The 20,894-nt window shown below is 42.2% G+C and overlaps 1 protein-coding gene across 2 annotated transcripts in view; it reads left to right on the forward strand.

Annotated features, from left to right (window-relative positions):
- Nucleotides 1-20,894, forward strand: part of LOC116047751 (Down syndrome cell adhesion molecule-like protein 1 homolog) — a 102,629-nt gene that overhangs the window by 64,113 nt on the left and 17,622 nt on the right. The window contains exons 7-20 of one of the 2 annotated variants that reach the window (XM_031296716.2): nt 325-624; nt 3,142-3,284; nt 3,809-3,938; nt 6,643-6,921; nt 8,162-8,290; nt 8,434-8,613; nt 9,963-10,168; nt 11,504-11,600; nt 11,771-11,899; nt 12,197-12,364; nt 12,661-12,731; nt 12,946-13,186; nt 18,030-18,176; nt 18,272-18,427. In XM_031296716.2, coding sequence (XP_031152576.1) covers nt 325-624; nt 3,142-3,284; nt 3,809-3,938; nt 6,643-6,921; nt 8,162-8,290; nt 8,434-8,613; nt 9,963-10,168; nt 11,504-11,600; nt 11,771-11,899; nt 12,197-12,364; nt 12,661-12,731; nt 12,946-13,186; nt 18,030-18,176; nt 18,272-18,427 — 2,376 coding nt within the window. Of the gene's footprint in view, nt 1-324; nt 625-3,141; nt 3,285-3,808; nt 3,939-6,642; nt 6,922-8,161; nt 8,291-8,433; nt 8,614-9,962; nt 10,169-11,503; nt 11,601-11,770; nt 11,900-12,196; nt 12,365-12,660; nt 12,732-12,945; nt 13,187-18,029; nt 18,177-18,271; nt 18,428-20,894 lie in introns of those variants that run through there. The other variant, XR_004897317.1, reaches the window with a different exon arrangement.

The following is a 20,894-nucleotide window of genomic DNA, read 5'->3' on the forward strand; positions in this document are numbered from 1 at the left end:
TACACTTCATTTGACTTTTATCATTCACATTGAGTACATGCACATATGCACACATATGTATCTTCATATGCTTATGGTAATTCTAGCACACAGACAGATTGGCTATATGATGTTACACTTGATGAAGCTCCATTGTTGTTACTGATGTGAAGTGTTACTTTTCCATTTGGTGCCTTACGGTAAAAAAGATTGTTCATATGCTTTGCCACTTTGCAGAGTATAGTGATTTAGTCTCTTGTCGTTTTTTCCACCATAATGCTTATTTGAATCCATGTGAAATGCACTGTTACCTAAAATCACACCTCACATCTCTTGTTGTATCAGATGGTACACCCCGTATCGTCGCCTCCTTCAGCGAGAGGGTGGTGGTCCCGGGTGAGCCGTTTTCCCTGATGTGCACCGCCAAAGGAGCGCCTCCTCCCACCATCACCTGGACTCTGGATGACGAGCCTGTGGCCCGGGACCTGTCGCGTGTCAGAGCCAGCCAGTACACGCTCTCTGATGGCAGCACTGTGAGCCACGTCAACGTCAGCAGCCCGCAGATTCGTGATGGAGGAGTGTATCGGTGCGCCGCACGAAACTCGGCCGGTAGCGCCGAGTACCAAGCGCGCATAAACGTAAGAGGTGCCTGTCTACTTTTCAATATCAGTCATACAGAGGCTTCTCATAGCCTGACCCCTACCCCTACCCTGACCCATATCCTATACTGTACCCTTCTATATCTCTATCTCTACCTCTATTTCTGTATGTGTGTTTTACTTTCTCATGTACTGTATATATATTAGTTTTTCCTCTTTTTTTAATTTCCTTTTTTTTTTTTGTTTTCTCAGTCAAGCTTTACACTTACATGTTAATCATCCGCAGCAGTCAGTGTTTTGTTCCTCCAGCAGCACATATAGTCTATGTTGTCTGTCTCATTCTGTCTTTCTTTCTTGCAGTCTGCCCCCTCAAGCTTACTGTTCTGTTGTCTCGCTCATCAGCCTACTTCAGCTGTAGTCGGTACACACACACACACACACACAGACATGTTTGCAGGCAGACACAATATTAAAATAGAGAGATTTTAGCTTAACATATGGAGAGAAAGAGTGGCTAAAGGAGAGGAAGTGTGATTAGAAGAATGTGAGACAAATGGATGAAGAAACTCTAAAGTTTGTGCATGCGTTCACACAGGCACATGTGAACTCTAAAGTTTCTTCATCCCCTCATTCCCCCCATTCCCTCTTCTAAAGTATAAAAGAGAAATAAACAGATGGCTAGAGACTGAGGGAAGAAAGAGAATAGATGACATGAGAGAAGAGGATTGAAGAGGGGAGGAGTGCCAGTGTCTGGTGGGGGAGTGATGGTGATCTCTGGTGACAGGACTGGTGATGTCACTGTCGTCGTGAACGACAATGATGAGGAGTGACACCGATGGACAGGGCTGTATCGTTGTCTCCATGTCTCTCTCTCCCTCTCTCTCTGTCTCTCTCTCTCTCTCCCTCTCTCTCTCTCTCTCTCTCTCTCTCTCTCTCTTTCTTCTGTCCTTTGGTGAGATGTGTAGTTGTGACATGCGAGTCTGCTCTAAGGAGACATGCCAGAATGATCATTGGAGTGAGAATGAGCTCCATTGCCAGAGAGCATCAGCCCTACATGCAACACATACAGTATACAACCAATACACACATACATGGACACACACACATGGCATAACCACACATGAAAAAGCAGTAACACACTAGTATGCTTACCCACTCATTGAAATCTGATACACTCAACTTAACCCATTCAGTCAGAGGCCAACAGCAAAGATACAGTGCCACACAGGCATAGATCATCACACATGCACATCTATACTATACTATACTGTGTATGTGTGTGTGTGTGTGTGTGTGTGTGTGTGTGTGTGTGTGTGTGTGTGTCGGTCGCTGTGTGTCTGCGACGGTGCTACTGAATAATACATCTTTCACTCGTCAGAGCTGTGACTTCAAAGCTCAGCACATACTGAGAAAGAGAGAGAGAAAGAGAGAAGGGGTAGGAGGGCTGGATGGAGAGACAAAAACAAAGATACAAGACGAACAATGGTGAGAAGGTCACAGAAGAAGTGACAGATGATTGAGTGATAGCTCCCAGTGTTTTCCAGTAATGCTAAACCCATTTTGTGTCCGTCTGACTGTCTGTTTGTCTGCCGGCCCACAGCCTTCAGTCTCTGTTTTGTGGCAATGATACATGACCACCATATTGAGTCAGTCAAGCTTAATTTTTGTTATATATTTGCATTTTTTATTTTGTTCCTGTTAGTCTACCAATTACCTGTTGTGGTCAGTATTGCTCAGTATCATTGCCACTCAAAATACTATAGCCCATGCAGCTTTCTAGTTTACAGTGCAGATGTTGACAGAGCACATGTACATTAGTTACATATAAATAACAACCATGTAATCAAGGGAAATGCACAGCACTTTTTCCATGCTCCAAAGTGAATAAAAAGTGCATTGCACACATAGGGACGCAAACAATCCCTGCTGAGATTGTTAAGGCAGATGAGTTCTGCATCAGACGGCTGCAATAAAATTAGAATCCTGCAGCACCCAACACAAATGTGGCAGGTACAGGATACATTTACCGTCAAACAATCGGGAGAAGTTGGCTAGCATGAATGAAATCTATGAAAATAGTGTAGTCGCTTAAATTGAAATGTTGGTTTGTTTAAATGTCAGTAACATTAAATGAAATTGTCAATTGTGTCTGTTACACGGGGAAACAACGTGAACTATCAAAGAAACGGGGTGTGATCCAAAAAATGTTACCCACTTTTTGTTCCCCCCTGCCTAAAGCTGTGTGCAGGCGCTCCATTAGAAAATCTCCACATTTGAAGCTACGGTTTAACATTAAGGCAAGACACTCTAACCTCTTGCTCTTTCTACACCCCTACATGCTTTTTTCCTCTTCTGTCTCTTCCCCTTCTCCCCAACTCTCTTCCCGATCACCCCTCCCCTTTATTTCTAAAATTCCACGCACTGCTTCTGACACCATCAACTAATGATCGTCTTCTTTTCCCCTCTCTTTTCTTCCTCTGGTCACCCCCTCTCTCTCTCTCTCTCTCTCTCTCTCTCTCTCTCTCTCTCTCTCTCTCTCTCTCTCTCTCTCTCTCTCCATCAGGTGCACCGAGGATTCGACCTATGAAGAACATCACTGCAGTGGCAGGAAGAAACTCTTTCATTAACTGCCGTGTGATTGGGTACCCTTATTACTCAATCAACTGGTACAAGGAGGGGCTTCTGCTACCTGACAATCATCGCCAGGTGAATTTTACTTTCTGAATTTCTGCTCAAAGACAATAGAAATATATCAGAACTTATTTTCCATACAGCACTGTATAACATTAATATACAGTATGTAGATTCATAAAGACTATCCTATACACATACTGTGCATCCTGTATATAGAGTGTTGTTTGAATGTCATTTAGGTTTTCTTTGACCATCTGAATTACTATTTTTAACTGATCATCTTTTTACAGTTGTATGTACAAAAACGTAATACTTGTATAAAAAACATGATAACTTAGAATTAGTCATTGTTTTTTTGTTATCCTGTGTCCTAAAATAACTTTGAACCAATTTGGGAATGATTATAGGAAAACCTGATAACTCCCAAGCAGAAACAAATGAAGGCACAAAGCAAATGAGAGACTTCCTTCTGCATCAGTGTTGGCCATGTTTTGATCTTAGCATCATCTCATTTAAATTCACAGCTCTGTATACATGTGAATAAGAAGGCCATGCATGTATCATTTCTGAGTGTAACACTGCTGATGTCTGTTCAGGTGGTGTATGAGAACGGGACTCTGAAGCTCAGCGATGTTCAGAAGGGGATGGATGAGGGAGCCTATGTCTGCAGCGTGCTGATCCAACCACAGCTGTTCATCACACAGACTGTCTATGTCACTGTCAAAGGTCAGTCACACAGTTGATCGTTTTGAAAGTGATATGTTTGTCGAAGAGTTCCACAGTTTTTTACTTCACACAGATGTCTCTAAAAACATACATCGCTCAGTAGCATGCACATCTTGTTTGTTGTGTGGTGTGAATTATAAATATATATATATAATTTACTGTATAATGTATACTATGTATGCTTTTTGGGGGTTTGCCCAATGAGGAGAATATACTGTAAGTAAAAAAATATACTGTACATTATAGAATTATAATTTATGTGAGTCTAGGTGTGTTTTAGTGGGCCATAATGTTGAAGACGCAGTGGAAAATGATTATGAATGTAAAAGAGGGTGATAGTAAGGGGGATGGAGAGTGAGTTAGACTGGTTTGGAGCAGGGGGGTGCGAGTGAAACAGAGGGAGAGGAAAGAAGAAAGCTGTATGCATTGCCTCTAATAACCCATGATTAAGGGGCGGAGTGGCCTACTGCGCTCTCTCAACCACTCAGCAATTACATCGAGCAGGAGTGCTATTGTATGAGATTTGTGTGTGTACATGCCATATGCATGCATATATGTGTGTGAATGACAAGGTGTGTTTATGCTGTATACGCCTTGTATGTTATTTTGCCCGGCTCTCTGCGTCGATAGCATGACATGTTTGTTTTAGGAAGTTGTTAAGTGAGGGCTGTGTGTTTCGACTTGACATTAGCAGATGTGTGAAATTTGTGCTGCTGCTCGGGTGTCTTCGTAGTGTTTTTCTGCACATCAGAGATGCGCACAAGTCTCTGAGCTAGAGTCCAGGTCTCCAGTCTCTGAGCTAGAGTCCATGTCTCCAGTCTCTGAGCTAGAGTCCATGTCTCCAGTCTCTGAGCTAGCGTCCAGGTCTCAAGTCTCTGAGCTAGAGTCCAGGTCTCAAGTCTCTGAGCTAGAGTCCAAGTCAAGTCTCAAGTCTTTGAGCTATAGTCCAAGTCAAGTCTCAAGTCTTTGAGCTAGAGTCCAAGTTAAGTCTCAAGTCCTTGAGCTAGAGTCTAAGTCGGGTCTCAAGTCTCTGAGCTAGAGTCCAAGTTAAGTCTCAAGTCTGTCGTGGTTATAATGAGTGTTGCATAACTTGATGTGTTCCATCCAGGCTGCTTAGAACATTGCATAGCTATATATAAGGAATTCAAAGCATTGCAGCAATCGGGACGTAAATGATTACGTAAATCTACTACTACATGTTTGGCAAACAAGCAAACGCTCATTTATCTTTTCATAACATCTAGTGAACGACAGTCGGGGTTAACCTCCTGTAGGTCGTAGCTAAAGCAAGACGCAAGCTAACGTTAGATGGCCAGTGCTGAGTTAAACATGTTTGCTAATCTATTAGGGTGCATTTTCAGGTGCCTGATGAAATTAGATGTGGTAGAGTAGAGCCAAATCCTTTATCTTGATACCACATATTTTGCACTCAACGTTACTTTTGTTTGGGCCTTGTTGTATGAAGTTTTTAAAGCCAACGCTTCTGATGAAGGCACAGCAGCTGCCGGTGTGTCGGCGCGCGCAACAGATACGTTACGTATTACGTGTTGCGTAGGTAGGTTATAGTTTACGCAGGGAGGGGAATAACATTCAGCTTCATTAGACGTTTCCTAAAAATAAAGATTGTTCACAAGTCCCGCATCTCAAGTCCGAGCTGAGTCTGAAGTCTTTTGAGGTGTTTGCGTGTGGGTGTAGGTATGTGCTTGTATGAATGTGTGCTCATCATGTCTCTGATTTAATTAGATGAATTATAACGAGGCCCAGATTAAATCCCCCAGATGTCTCAGCCACCACCCCCCACCCACCCACCACAACCATCCTCTCCTACTCCAAACCACCGCCATCACCTCCACCGCTCTCCATAGCAACACTGTTCTTCCCCCTGCGGATGGGGCTCTAATTAGAGCAGCTATTATGGGCTGGCTTTAGCAGGGCAGGGTGGGGTGGAGTGGAGGGATTGGTAGGGGGAACAGGCGGCTGCAGAGTGGGTAGTGGGCTAGTAGGCCAGGCAGACAGACAGACAAACAGACAAACAGACAGACAGACAGACAGACAGACAGACAGACAGAGACCACTAGGTTACCAATTAGACTGTCAGGTTGACAAAATACAGATTCTGAACCATGCCATCTAAAAAAATCTCACTCCCCCTCCTCTGTATGTTTCTCCCTTCACCTCTTCTCCCTTTACATCACTCACTCTTCTACCTCATGTCCTTTCAATGCCCCCAAATCTTCAAATCTGTGTGTCTGCCCACATTCTCCCTGTGTCTTCACATCTGACTTTCTCTCTTTTCTCTATCCTTCACTTATTCATATCTGCCTCAAATCTCTGTCTTCAACTCTTACTCACCCCGCTCATTTAAACAACCCTCTAACTGTTTTCATTCATCTTTTTTTCTTGATTTCTATTCCCTCTTTGCCTTATTCTGTCTTCTCTCTATCTACCCTTTATTTCACCCTGTTGCCTGTCCTTGCCTTTTTCTCTCCTGTGCTCTCCTTTTCAACATATATTTCCTTGACTTGATCTGCCTGTTGTCTTTCACTTATCTTCTTTTATCTCATTTTACTATTTTCCCCTCAATTACCTTGTCACTACTACATTTCTATTTACTCTTTCTCTCTACACATCTTACACCCTATCACTCTCCTTCCTTCACCTCTTTTGCTCACTCTTTCATCCTCCCCTTCTTTCCCTCTCTCAGTTCCTCCACTGATCCAGCCATTTGACTTTCCACCGACTTCTATTGGTAAATTGATGTACATCGCCTGCGTGGTATCGTCTGGAGACATGCCCATACGCATCACATGGCGCAAGGACGGGCAGGAGATCGTGCCCTCCTCGGGCATCACCATCGACACAAAGGAGTTCATGAGCTCCCTCCAGATATCCAAGGTGTCACTCAGACACAATGGCAACTACACCTGTATTGCCAGCAATGATGCTGCCACTGTCAGCACAGAGAGGCAGCTCACAGTAACAGGTAAGAAAAGGAGTGAGAGAAGATAGAAAATAAGAAAGGAATATTTTGAAAGGCTTTAAGTGGAAAGGAAGGGGTTATTTTAAAATAACACTGAAGTGATTTAGTATTGCACTTAAATAAAGCAACTTTCATTAGACCATCTTTGCCTCATAAAAACCCACATCTTTACAATGTCATGACCTTCAGGTTGTAGCACAAACTTTCTGTGAAGTTGAGTGAATGTGTAATTTTCTCAGACCAACATAAGTGACAACTGGCTGTGAAGTACTTCCTGTGACTACTGTAGTACTTTGACATGTCAAATCACCAGTGGTGCAAAGTAAATTTACTCATGCACTGTACCTTAGAACAATTTTGAGGTACTTGTACTTAACTGGAGTATTTCAATTATATGGTACTTTATTCTTCTACTCCACCACCTTTTACTCCACTACATTTATTTATATATATATATATATATATATATATTATATTATATTATATTATATTTATTTATTTGACAGCTGTAGTTACTTTACGGATTAAGATTTTACATACAAAATGTAGGTTAATGTAATATAATGCCATGTTTCCAGTAGTTAATCAGTAGATTTCAACCTTTTTCGCCTGTCACCCTTTATAAAAACAAAAGGCCTGTCTTTTTGGGACTCCTTGTCACATTTGAGATGAGTTGGTAGCAGTTACACTAAAAAAACATTTGAGCTCTGAACTTTTCAGATGGTTTTATTTAAATAATGGTTTGGGGCCCAAAGAGGTAGAATTATCCAATATATATAGAATAGCATATAGAATAGTTCAAAAATGTATGTATACATGAGGTAGTTACACTATGACCAGCTACAACATTATATATATATATATATGTGTGTGTGTGTATGTATGTATTATATATATCAGTCATACAGGACACTGTACTTTTGATTTTGATGTAGGACTTTTACTTGTAATTGAGTATTGTTACATTGTTGTACTGGTACTTTTAATTAAGTAAATGATCTGAATACTTCTTCCACCCCTGAAAATCAGTGGAATGTCCCTTGGATCCTACATTTATTCCATTTCATTGTAATGAACACGGCAGATGAAAAGTTGCAATTTAGTTTTACAGCAGTATTGTTGATAATGTTCTGACTGAAATGCTGTTTAACGGCCCTGCAGGAAATATTACGTATGGCTCCAGTGTGGGAAAGAACCCAAAATGTAAGTGTCTTTTTATTCACTTCTCCTCTACTTTCTCCAGTGCCTCCTCGGTTTGTGGTTCAGCCCAACAATCAGGATGGGATCTATGGGAAGGCTGGGATCCTAAACTGTTCAGTAGATGGATACCCTCCTCCTAAGGTCATGTGGAAGCATGCCAAAGGTGCACTAGGTACATCAACCATGTTTCATTCTTTATCTATGGTCCATTATCATATCCATAGGTTCATACCGCCCATAGTAATTCGATTCAAATGTAGAGATCCTCAGTTACTGTACAGTTCATCATTATCTTCTCTGTCTCTTTCTGTTCAGCGGGTATTGGGAATCCGCAGCAGTACCACCCTGTGCCTCTGACGGGCCGTATTCAGATCATGAGTAACGGCTCTCTGCTCATCAGACATGTCCTAGAGGAGGATCGTGGCTTTTACCTCTGTCAGGCCTCCAATGGCGTGGGCTCAGACATCAGCAAGAGCATGGTCCTCACCGTTAAGAGTGAGTATACAAACTCACACAGGCTAATGTAGCAGAGTATGACTTTTTCATGGTATAGATGACTGCGGTGAGGCCATCTGGGATGCTCCAGTGCTCTAGCTTTATCAGTCTACACCACATAATCGCTAACTGTGTCAAACCAATGAGCCAGCTCGCACTACTCTCCCTGTGCTCTTTGGACTCTAACATACACACATACAGACACACTGATAAATTGGTTGAGCAAAGGTGACCATGGATTTAAGAGTAAAACAATAAAGAACAGTGAGAGAGAGGTGTGTGCCTGCGTGCCTGCGTGCCTGCGTGCCTGCGTGGTTGGGTGGTTGGGTGGGTGGGTGTGACAGGCATTGAGAAAGCGAGCAACTGAACGATTGATCTTTTGACTCTTGGGATCTGTCTACACACAATCAAAAACACTTTGAGCTTAATCGTTATCTGTAATCAATTTCTCTCATCCTGCCCTCGCTGTCAGTAGCTATGTAAAGCAATGTGAACATGCATGCACATGCACACATGCAGACTGTCAACATCAAGTCCAGCATAATAAGAGGGCAATGTATGTTGTAGCATGCAGTATTATGACCTTACAAAACAGCCATACCCACACAAAAGATGTTAACACTTAATATCTGACTTCTTTGGACACTTACACTAGGTGCACATAAATACAACCACTAGTTTTGTCGTGTTCTGCTCTTACAGGATTGCCTCTCTCTCGCTTTCTCCCTCTCTCTCCCTCCCTCTTCTTCTGGTGTTAGTGTTATTGATTGAACCGTTCCTCTCCTCTGCCTCCCTCAATTCTGTCTGTTTCGCTCAGCGGCGAAGGAAGAAAAGAGGAAAAGAGGGAGGGTGAGATGAATAAGTGATGAAAACAAAACAGCAGAACCTTCCTTAGATCGGTATTGTGTGCGAATGAGTGTGTCGGCCAGAGAAGATTGTGAGTGATTTTGTGTATAGAGTGTACACGAAAGGTAGAGTGTATCATCTTTGCCTCTTTATTCACCTAAACCCCAATATTAACTATTGGAGAATGAGAGAGGAGGTTTATTGACTTTACTTCATTGACCGTAGCTCTTCATTACTCTAATGCAATGGAACTCAGCTACTGTGAACTCCACCTTTTTAACTGCCAGCTGTCCTACCCTTCTCCTCTCCGCTCTTTCACTTCTTTCTCCCTTTTCATTTAAACCCTGCTTATTATCCACTTACACCTTCTTTTACTTCCCCCTCTCCCACTTTTATCTGCATCTGTCATCTAATATCCCCCTCATCAATCTGTTTACTGTCACCGTTTCCTCTTATTTGTCTTTACCTTCTCTTCATCTCACACATTTCCCTTCTCCTTCCAGTCCCAGCGATGATCACCAGTCACCCCAACACTACCATGGCTAAGAAGGGTCACTTGAAGGAGCTGAACTGCACAGCCAGGGGAGAATGGCCCATCATCATCCGCTGGGAGAGAGGGGACACTGTCATTGACCCTGACCGCAACCCCCGCTACTCCATTACCACCAGTCCCAATGAGAAGACAGACGAGGTGTTGTCTACACTCAAGGTAAGAAACTCTTCTATATGGCACAGCATCTAATTGATGAAAACAGAAGGCAATGTCTTTCTGACTCTTAGGCCCCCATCTTGCACCCGGCGCAGCGCAAAGCCCGACTCAAGTGTTTTTGTTAGTTTAAGACCGACGCAGTTGTCAATTTCCCATCCAGAGCCTGCGTCGTTTAAATAGCAAATGCACCTGCGCCCATCTTTGTGTCCATGGGCGTGCTGGTCTTACAGGGAGGTGTGTTCAGGTGCATTATTGGCGTATTGCTATCTTGAGGCAGCGGGAAGTGATCGCACCATTGACCAACAAAAACCTGGTCTAAAGTCAATAGTGCAGCATTTCATTGTTATTTTAACAGCAAATTAGTCAAATGCGCCTAGGCTTATGCACAGTGCGCACACACTATGCTTGTTACACACACACACACACAGGGAAGTGCAGCAGCACACAAACATGCAAAAGATTACAAATAAAAATATTACTGAGCAAATCTGCCCTTAGTCATTTGACAAATAGATAGCACTCACTTTTCTCTTTTGTCTGTCTGAGCTCTGTTTTTATGAGTCAAGACAGTGCAAAGCCCATTCTAGTGTGCTGTATTTCTGTTGTGTGAAATAAAGGTGAGATTGGACAGAGTCCATTATTAGATTTATTAGACAAGATTTAAGGTAACTACTGTGGATTTTGGGTTTGTAATTGTGATTTGATAATGTGCCAAACTCAAATCAGAGACTTCAGATGCTGGAACACGTCCCTATTTCCTCAAAATGACTGTGGAGGTAGTTATCATCTGAAAGGGAAGGCATCTATAGAGTGTTATAGAGTGTATGTAAGCAATTGTGGATTTTGGTGTGCATTTAAATGTATCTACTGGTTAAAGAATGTATACTGTATAAAGTACAGGCAAAACATACTTGAATGAGGTTTGTGCGATTTTGCAGAAGTCTATGAAGATACACCTTCACCAGCTAAAGTGACAAAAATAGCACGGAGGATTTGTTGTTTGATGTTTTTCAAGCAGCTAGGTGGTAAATGGTACGAAAAAAAAAATATCTTGATTCCAAAAATACAGTGTTTCACTGGTTTGGTGACACTTCGCTTTTTGCACCTCTCCTCCCAATGTAAGTAAGCAAAGTTGTATTTAGTATAGCACCTTTCACAGGGCAAGGTATGTTCTTCACAAGAGTAAAATTGTTCAAAATAAGACACTTAAATACCAAACATGCAAGGTAGAAGAAAAACGCTGACTGGGCCACTACATAACAAAGCTGTGCTTTACACACAAAGATAGAGTTGCTTGTCTCTTGGACATTCCTCTTTCTACCTTTCTCCCTACAGCTAAAACCAGCAGAGCGTGAGGATTCAGTCTTCTTCTCCTGTCATGCCATCAACTCTTATGGAGAAGGACGTGGCCTTATCCAGCTCACTGTGCAAGGTAACCATTCCTGTGCAAATGCATGTACCATCTTCTTTTTATATTGACAGAAGCTACAAGAACCTGTTCTTTTGTCATTCCAACTAAAAGTTTCTCTCTTTTGGTGCTACCTTATCCTGTTTTATATTGCGTTCCTCCCTTTCTCCCCTCCCTCTCTTTTAAATCCTCAGAGCCCCCAGACCCTCCAGAGTTGGAGGTGCGAGAAGTGAAAGATCGCAGTATGAATCTCCGGTGGACACAGAGATTTGATGGAAACAGCGTCATTACCTCCTATGACATTGAGTATAAGAACAAGACAGGTAAGTGAAAAAGTTTATTCTTCATTTCACCGAAAATGTAGATAGAAACGTGAATCTGACATTGGAATTGGAATAGTAAGCTAAGCTAAGCTGCTTCTTTTCTTTCTTTGAAACCCTACAGAATATATTGAAATTGACTGTCAATGTCAAAATCCAAAATACATACTTTAAAAATAATATATGACTTAATATTGCGTAAGAGTGAGAAAATACAAATTGTATTTGTACAAAGTGTTTTTTTTGAAGTCGGAAAATTATGGCAAACTATATAACTTAAAATTCCCTTTTTTTTGTCAGACACCTGGGAGCTGAAGCATGCCACTCGAAACATCTCCCCCACCAACAATCAGGCCAACATAGTGGACCTTCACCCTGCCTCCGTCTACAGCATCCGCATGTACTCGTACAATGCAATAGGCAAGAGCGAGGCCAGTAAGGAACTCACCATCAGTACAGAGGAAGCACGTAAGTACCTTGACAGCACTGCACTAATATGAAAAATATTTCACTTTTGCTTGTTGTATTAGCTCTTATTCACTGCATCTGTGTTGACACTGACATCGGTCCTTGAATAATATTTTTTTATTTATATAAATATAAATATAAATTTATATAAATTCCATCTCAATGAAACTGAGAAAAACGTCTTTGAAAGTTGTAGATCAGAATATTTTAGTTCCGTGAGAGACATAAAAGGAGCAGAATGTTTGTTCGACAGTAGCGAAATGCCTCTACCTTAACCCCTCTGACTCTCTCTGCAGAGCCTGATGGTCCTCCCATGGAGGTGATTCTGCAGCCGGTGACCTCTCAGAGTATTAGGGTCACCTGGAAGGTAAAGTATTAGAATTGTCTGCCTTCTGAACAGCTATGTACTTCCTCAAAGACGATTTGTTTGTGTAACATTGCCTTATCTGACTTGCAAAGTAACCTAATAATTGTTGGCCATTATTCCTTTTCAGTGCATTTAGTTCGTGGAGGTGGCTTAACAATCATGCACTATATGAATAAATTATATCAGTACTGTATTCCTGTTTTCCATTCCCCAGGCTCCCAGGAAGGAGCTGCAGAATGGGGTGATCCGGGGTTACCAGATCGGTTACAGAGAGAACGGCCCGGGCAGTAACGGCCAGTACAGCATTGTGGAGATGAAGGCCACTGGAGACAGTGAGGTCTACACCCTGGACAACCTGAAGAAGTTTGCCCAGTATGGTGTGGTTGTCCAGGCCTTCAATAGAGCCGGCACAGGGCCCTCTAGCTCAGAGATCAATGCTACAACACTGGAAGATGGTGAGGATCACAACATACAGTACAACATATCTCAGCATGTATGAAAAGGGGTTTATTGCTTCTTGGTCTGTTTATAAGTGTAAATGTGGGCTAGTGACCAGCAGCAATAAGGTAAAGAAGTTAAGCAGCATGGTGCATTAAATACAGCATTAAAGACAGCAATACAGTTACTGCATTGTTTTCTGTAACCATTGTGTTTTTTGCTGTCTCACTCTCTCATCTATGCCAAATCATGCCATGCTTTGTAACCTAAAATTACTACATTCCCTCTCTTCTCTTAACAAGAATGAATGTTGGCTGCTGCAACTCAAGTGCTTTTCACGATACCAAGGACACACATATTGTCTCATAGACACATTCAGCAGCGCTGCAGATAGGATTTAGTGATCCCTGTACAGTGAGACACGGAGATAATGAAATGTTGAGTGAATAAATGAGCAAATGACTGAACTACAAAAGAACTTAGGAAGATGAAACATCTTCCTAGGCTGCACAATCCTTGACAATGTCCAGATATTTTGCATCTAGCTGTGAGTATACATGAAAATACACAAAGAGAGACAAAACATGAGATACATGTGCCAGATTTTTTTTCATCCAGGTAAGTACAGTAGTATCAAACAAGCAAAATGTTTAACATTTACCACTCTTGCAATTTTAAGAAACCTTTGGGAAAACAAATCCTGGATTACACACATCTACCCAGCTCTAGACCAAAAAACAAATATCTTGTTCTTTCCAAAATAAATGGGGCCAGAACCAACTCCTTGGTGGAAGTTGTAAAAAAAGTAAAGCACTAGGAGAATAGATGACTGCATTTCATTTAGTTTGTGGATCGGACTTCCAAAGGCTATAATTTACTAATGCAGCTTTTCCTTTTATTTGTTTCTTGTAAAGCTATATTTTCTGCAGCATTAATTGACTTTTGGCCTCTAAGGAGCTGAACAAAACAAGCTGACATATGTTAACAACACACTGATAAATGCATCTTTAAAAGAAAAGAAAATCTCAACTCTTACTCTTTATCATCATATTCTCTCAAGAAGACTTGTATATAAAAAATATTGTTCTTCCTGTACTCTTTATTCTGTAGTGTTGAGCTGCAGTTAATTCAATTAAAGGGGTGATAGAATGATTATATAGGGTATTTCACACTGTTCCTTAAGGTCTCCTAATAGGGTATGTAACATTGGTTGGGCTGAAAATGTCCCAGGTTTTATTCTATGGGTCCTTATGCATCCCTGTGGAATGTCTCTATTTGGAACGACAGCTTTTCCTCCAAATATGGTATGCTCATGAATATTTAGATGAGCTGCGCACTGATTGGTTGCACACACACAGACACAGAGCTGCCCCGCAGCACACACACACACACACACACACACACACACACACACACACACCCCACTGCCCGGCGCACAGCACACACACACACACACACACACACACACACACACACACACACACGCACACGCAGACACCACTGTCTGTTACCAAAAGTACAGACAGACATGCCCGGGCGCGAGCAGCGGCTGCAGCGCGGCTAAAACAGCCCAGAGAAAATATCTCCAGCTGGCTTCAAACTTCATTTCTGCTCCAACACATAAACTCATCAACTAATGTTACTGTACAAAGCACCATGTTCACAGTTTCGTTACAGTTTCATCCTCCAGTGTGTCGCGCACACACACACACACCAATGCAAAGTTTCGACACTTTCATTACAACTAGTGTTGTTGTAACGTTACCCTTGGGACATAAAAAACTCCACTTCCAGACAAGGAATCACAACTCACCCTGTAGCTAGTTCAGTGTCTCAGCGCGGGGACATTTAGCGGAGAGTGAAGCCCACAGGCATGTCCTCTGCGCCGCTGCGTTAGATCCACAACTCCTGCTCCATTGTCCGATATCTACTCGTTGTAAACATTTTTCTCTGGGCCAGTATTCCGTTGTACAGCCTGGAACACTTCATTTACAGCCGTGGTTCATTTTCAATATCCTTTTCCAAAACTATTCCAAACTTTCTTCTTTCTAAAGTACACAGCGCAGCTCGTGTGTGAGATCCTGACAGAGCTCCAGCTCATATAGCGGGTCTGTGAAGGTGGAGAGGCCGGCCGGGAAGGCAGCAAACCCTGCAAGCAGCCGCCGGCATGTCACGGCAGCTTGTGGAGCTTCTCTTCTCATGAAATAGCAGGAGAAACAATGTATAAAATTTCTGAGATCTGCGCGACCTAGATTAACAAGACTAGCTGATCTCAGGTCAGTGGTGTATGTAAATTTTGGAGCGTGACAAAGGTAGAGACTATAGTTAACTATGAGCTTTGTTGAGATTCGCCCGTTTTCAGCAGCATTTTCAAATTGTGAGAGTTGCATAGGAAAGGGATGTCAATGGGACTTTGAGGTACTATGTATGCCTATTTTACCCACCGAACTGTCACAATTCAACTATGACAAGGTAAACTCGGTTTTGCATTTTATCACCCCTTTAATACATGCAAACAGTCATTTTTTTCAATGCATGCCACCTCTCTCACTCTCTATCATATGTCACATTTGTTTTTTTCTCCCCATCCAAACAAATGCACACACACACACACACACACACACACACACACACACACACACACACGTCACATACATACATGTCCACCCAGTGAACAGTTGGCTGAACCCCATTGGTCCAGAGCAGACAGAGCCCTCCAGTTCTTCCCTATGGCTGTCACCGTGGCGACAGTGATATTGATGGCCATTATGATAATAGTGATAACAACAAGCATACTAAAAATAATTATAATTAGCTTGTCTCTTTGTCTGTCTCTCTCTCGTTCCCGCCGCTGCTTCCTGCTGTAATTATCTACAGCTGAGCGCATTGTCTCTCTGCTCCCTCTTTTCATCTTTTTCTGCCCTTCCCTTGCTCCCCTTGCTTTTAACTCTCTTCCTCTCTTCCTCCCTTCTTCCTCTCCCCCTTATCCCCATCTCCTCCTCCCTGTAGCCCCAGTCCAAAACTGCCTTTCATTATGTTCCTGTATTCTCCTTTTTTCCCTCAAAACGTATGCACTTACTTTTGTACGGTTATTTCATACATCAACAACTTCAGCACTAATTGTAATTGTTTAACCCTACATAAGCCCAAATGCTGACAATTTGCAGGCCCTTGAACCAGCTCATCTTTTTGTTCACATCTTTTACATCCTTGTATCTCTTCTTGTAAAGGTGTGACTGTGAAGGGAGGAACTATGTTTTGTTGCCTTTCAATTATTTAGCCTAAAGGTTTATTCATGGAAAACCCTTTTTTCAGTTTTCTAATCCTCCTTTCTCCTTTGCCTCCCTTCCTCCGTCCTCCTCCCCACCTTCTCTCTCCTCACCAGCTGCAGAGAAATTCCCTGGTGGACTTGGCCCAATCTCTCTCTTTCATTGCTCTCTGTCTTTCACTCGGCTCTCTTCCTCTCTTCCTGCCCCTCCTTCACTCACAAGTTGACTTCTGTTCATCTTCAACAGTGTACGTTATTCAAAGCCTGAAAGACTAATGGTCAGCGGTAGCCAATAGAAGAGACACCTGGACTGGCAGGGACAGAAGGACGCTTGTACAGAGAAAGAGAGATGGTGGTTGTAGAGATGGTCCTATACATCAGGCTCGATGCATGTCATGAGCTTTTTATCTATCGCTAGCCTGTTTACTTGCTTCAGGTTTGATATGGAAATTTCAGGTTCAGAGAGGGTGTATTTATTTATCAGCTAGCCAATGCAGTCCTAATGTAAAGAAGACAGTGGCAGCGTTTGCTTTTGCAATAAAATTATCTACATTTTTCACAATTAAACTTCTTAAACCTCATTACAAACTCATTTTCAAAATCTTGGGAAAATGTGTATAAAATATTGCAAAAGCTAACTATTTGTTAGAATAGTGCAGCCAGTTAAAACGGAGTCTTGGCTTTGAATGTTTGTTTTCCAACCTTAAAGCTACTAAAAGAGGAAATGAAAAACCCTTAAAGAGGAACACCGCCTAAATTAAGATTTCCAATATGTTATTTCCATGGCCAAGGAAGGTTCAATAATATTTGACTTGCGGCAAATCACGGACTCACTGAGGTGATGTTATGCAGTAACGACCAAACAAGCAGTGGAGTAGTCACATTACGAAACATAGAGAGCCAGCCACCAAATTTGTCAAATTTAACAACTCAATGCTTCATACACACACTCTTGTCACAGTGTAGGAAAGCACATTGCTATCGCCAGATGAGTGAAAACTTCAGCTCATTTTGTGTAACCAGTGTAACATGAAAGCATGACGGAAGCTTGCTAGCTAGCTTGCTAATTCCTTTAACAGCAGCTGAGTTTTATCACTTTTAAATTTGGGAGAGTTGTTAATATTTACTAATATTTTGGACTTTCTTAGACCATAGGAATAACATGTATGAATTTTGAAAATCGGTGTAGTTCCTATTCAAACCTCTCTGACCTGACTAAGGACCTGATCCTAAAGTTTCCAAAGATACCTCTAGAATATTGGGTTTTTATTATTTCACTCAGTGTAAACATCATGAAGCTTCAATGAAGAGCTGGAACAAAGTGATTATATGTTATATTGTCACAGTGTGGAATAAGATTATTTGGAAGGGGTTAAAATAAATTGGATATTAAGGGATTAAAGTATTCCTTTATTTTCTCTATTTTATCTTTGTTTAGCTCAGTTATGAAACAGTGTGATGGTGTTTCACCCTTCAATGAACAGACCTTCTTATCGAATTAAACTGGAAATACAACATACAAGGTTAGATAACTGAAGATACATTGTTAAGCTATCGTAACTTTTCTCTCTCCCTCTTCTTTTCTTTTTCAGTGCCCAGCCAGCCTCCCCAGAATGTGCGAGCCATTTCTGTAACATCAGACGAGGCAGTGATCACATGGGCTGAACCTCCCAGGATGACACTGCATGGCGTATTGAAAGGATACCGTGTCGTGTTCTGGGCTGTCTTTCCGGATGGAGGTGTGTTGAGTGTGTCTGTCATCTTACTTTATACACCATGACTAGTAACAGCTCAGCCCTTGGTCTGAGCATCTCTCTGTCCTTTTGTGTATCAGAATGGGGTGAAATGCAAAACATCACAACCACCAAGGAGCAGGTGGAGCTCAAAGGCCTGGAGAAGTTCACCAACTACAGCAACCAGGTTCTGGCCTACACCCAGGCTGGAGACGGGGTCCGTAGCAACGTCCTGTATATCCAAACCCGTGAAGACTGTAAGTCCACATTTTAGTAGATCTTTTCACACGGATAACCAAACAATTAACAGACCTAAAAATAATTAACCTGTCACTTACATCTGGCTCAGTCCCCAGCTACTTCAAACACGCTGTGGTAAACCCGATCCTTAAAAAGCCCAATCTTGACCCTTCAGAACCTAAAAACTACAGGCCCATATCTAAACTTCCATTTATCTCCAAAATTTTGGAAAAAGTAGTGGCATGCCAGCTGACCACCTTCATGGAGCAGCACAACTTGTTTGATACTTTTCAGTCTGGTTTTCGAAAATTACACTCCACTGAAACAGCCCTTATCAAAGTCTCTAGTGATGTGATGATGGCAGCAGACTCTGGCCGTTACACTGTACTTGTACTTCTTGATTTGACTTCTGCTTTTGACACTGTGGATCACAGTATACTGATCAATCGGCTTCAGAATGAGATGGGACTATCAGGATCTGTCCTTCAGTGGTTCTCTTCCTATATTCATGACCGAACCTTTAATGTTGCTGTAAACAATGTACAGTCTGATGTGACCAATTTGTTCTGCGGAGTGGCACAAGGGTCAGTTTTAGGTCCTATTTTGTTTTTACTGTATATTTTGCCACTTGGTCAAATTATTGGTTGTTTCAAGGATGTATCATATCATTTCTATGCCGACGATGTCCAGTTGTATTGTTCTTTTAATGATGCTGAGTTCCATCGTTTGTCTCTGTTCCTAGAGTGTGTGTCCTCTATCAAAGACTGGCTGGCCACTAACTACCTGCAGATAAATTCAAACAAGACTGAAACGCTGATCTTTGCTCCAGACCATAAGATCCCGCTGATCAAACAGCACCTTGGCTCTCTGGGCCCCTCTGTCAAATCCAGCCTCAGAAACCTGGGGGTTGTGTTTGACCAGGCCATGTCTTTGGAGACACACTCAAAACAGCTTGTCCGAAATTGCTTTTATCATCTTCGGAACATCTCTAAAATTCGCAAAATGTTGTCAAAGAAGGATCTGGAAATGATAATTCACGCTTTCATATCAACAAGACTTGACTACTGCAACTCTGTTTTTACCTGTCTGAATAAGTCTGCACTGAACAAACTGCAAATTGTTCAAAATTGTGCTGCTAGACTTTTAACAGATGCCCCTCGAAGGTCTCGTATCACTCCAGTCTTGTCGGCTCTCCATTGGCTCCCTGTAAAATTCAGGATTGATTTTAAGATTTTAGTGCTGACTTTCAGAGCCTTAAACGGTCAGGCCCCACAGTACATCCTGGACCTTTTGAAGCCGTATTTCTCTGGCCGGACTCGTCGGTCCTCTGGCCAGAACTTGCTTGTAGTCCCTAAGAATCGTTATAAGACTCTGTTGCTCCCAGACTGTGGAACGCCCTGCCCCTGTCCATGCGTCTGGCAGACTCTGTTGTCTCTTGATGGGTTTTCACTAGTGTCACTTTAATTTTACATATGTATATACATTTTATATTGTTTGTTTTACCTATTCTTTTGTACAGCACTTTGTGATTTTATCTGTGAAAAGCGCTTTATAAATAAATTTTACTTACTTACTTACTTACTTACTTACCTAGTATATGGCATTTGCTTTGACCACATCTTTGGGGCAGGTCTAAGGGTTTTTGTTCCTAACTTTAGGCTGCAGTGTGGGAGGCAGAGAGCCAGGGGGGTAGAGGAGGTCTTTGTAAAGCTGAGGTTGCTGATTAAAACCTCTTTGTGCTCTGATGTGCCATTACCAGTGCTAATGAGAATTAAGAAGTCAGAAAGTGTGTGTTAGTGTGTGTGGTTAAGGAGCCTAAGGGTGTGGGTCTGTGCATGTGAATGTGCGGAAGTTTCGGGGGGTGTTAAGTGTGTGTTTGCATGTGCAAATTGTACAGTATGGTGTGCATGTATGTGTGCATGTGTGTGTACATGCACTATTGTTTGTGTGCAAGTCTAGCTTAGCACCCAGCACAAGGAAAGGGATTAATTCTTTGTGGCTTAGAGAGAATTAATTTTGTGCTTACACTGGCGGGCTGTGGATTACATCCGTATCCGCCTCTCCTCTCCCTCCCTGGGGCCAGGCAGAGGAGGAGGCAGGCATCTGAGATGGAGAAAATGAGGGGTAAGAGGGAGCACAGGAGAGAGAAAGGGGGGGGGGGGGGCAGAGATTCTAAGAAGTGTCATTTCAGAAAGGCCTTTATTCTCTCTTCCTCACTATATCTCCATTTTACATTTTATGAGCTGGCCTCGCTACAATAGCTCTTCAAATATGTGTGTTGTGTAAGTATTTGAGTGTGTGCGAGTGTGTGTGCTTATTGGGGGCAAGCTGAGTGTCTCTTTTGCCCTGATGCGGGTTGACACTGTGTCCAGGGGCAACCTCATCACATACGTTCACTGTTCTCTCCCTTCCCTTTGCCCTCAGTGTGTCTGCAGCATATGGAAAAGTGTTCAAAGTGGAATTGTGCAAACAGACAATTCTCAG

The sequence above is a fragment of the Sander lucioperca genome, chromosome 5, assembly GCF_008315115.2.
Source record: "Sander lucioperca isolate FBNREF2018 chromosome 5, SLUC_FBN_1.2, whole genome shotgun sequence".
In the NCBI taxonomy this organism is placed as follows: Eukaryota; Metazoa; Chordata; class Actinopteri; order Perciformes; family Percidae; genus Sander; species Sander lucioperca.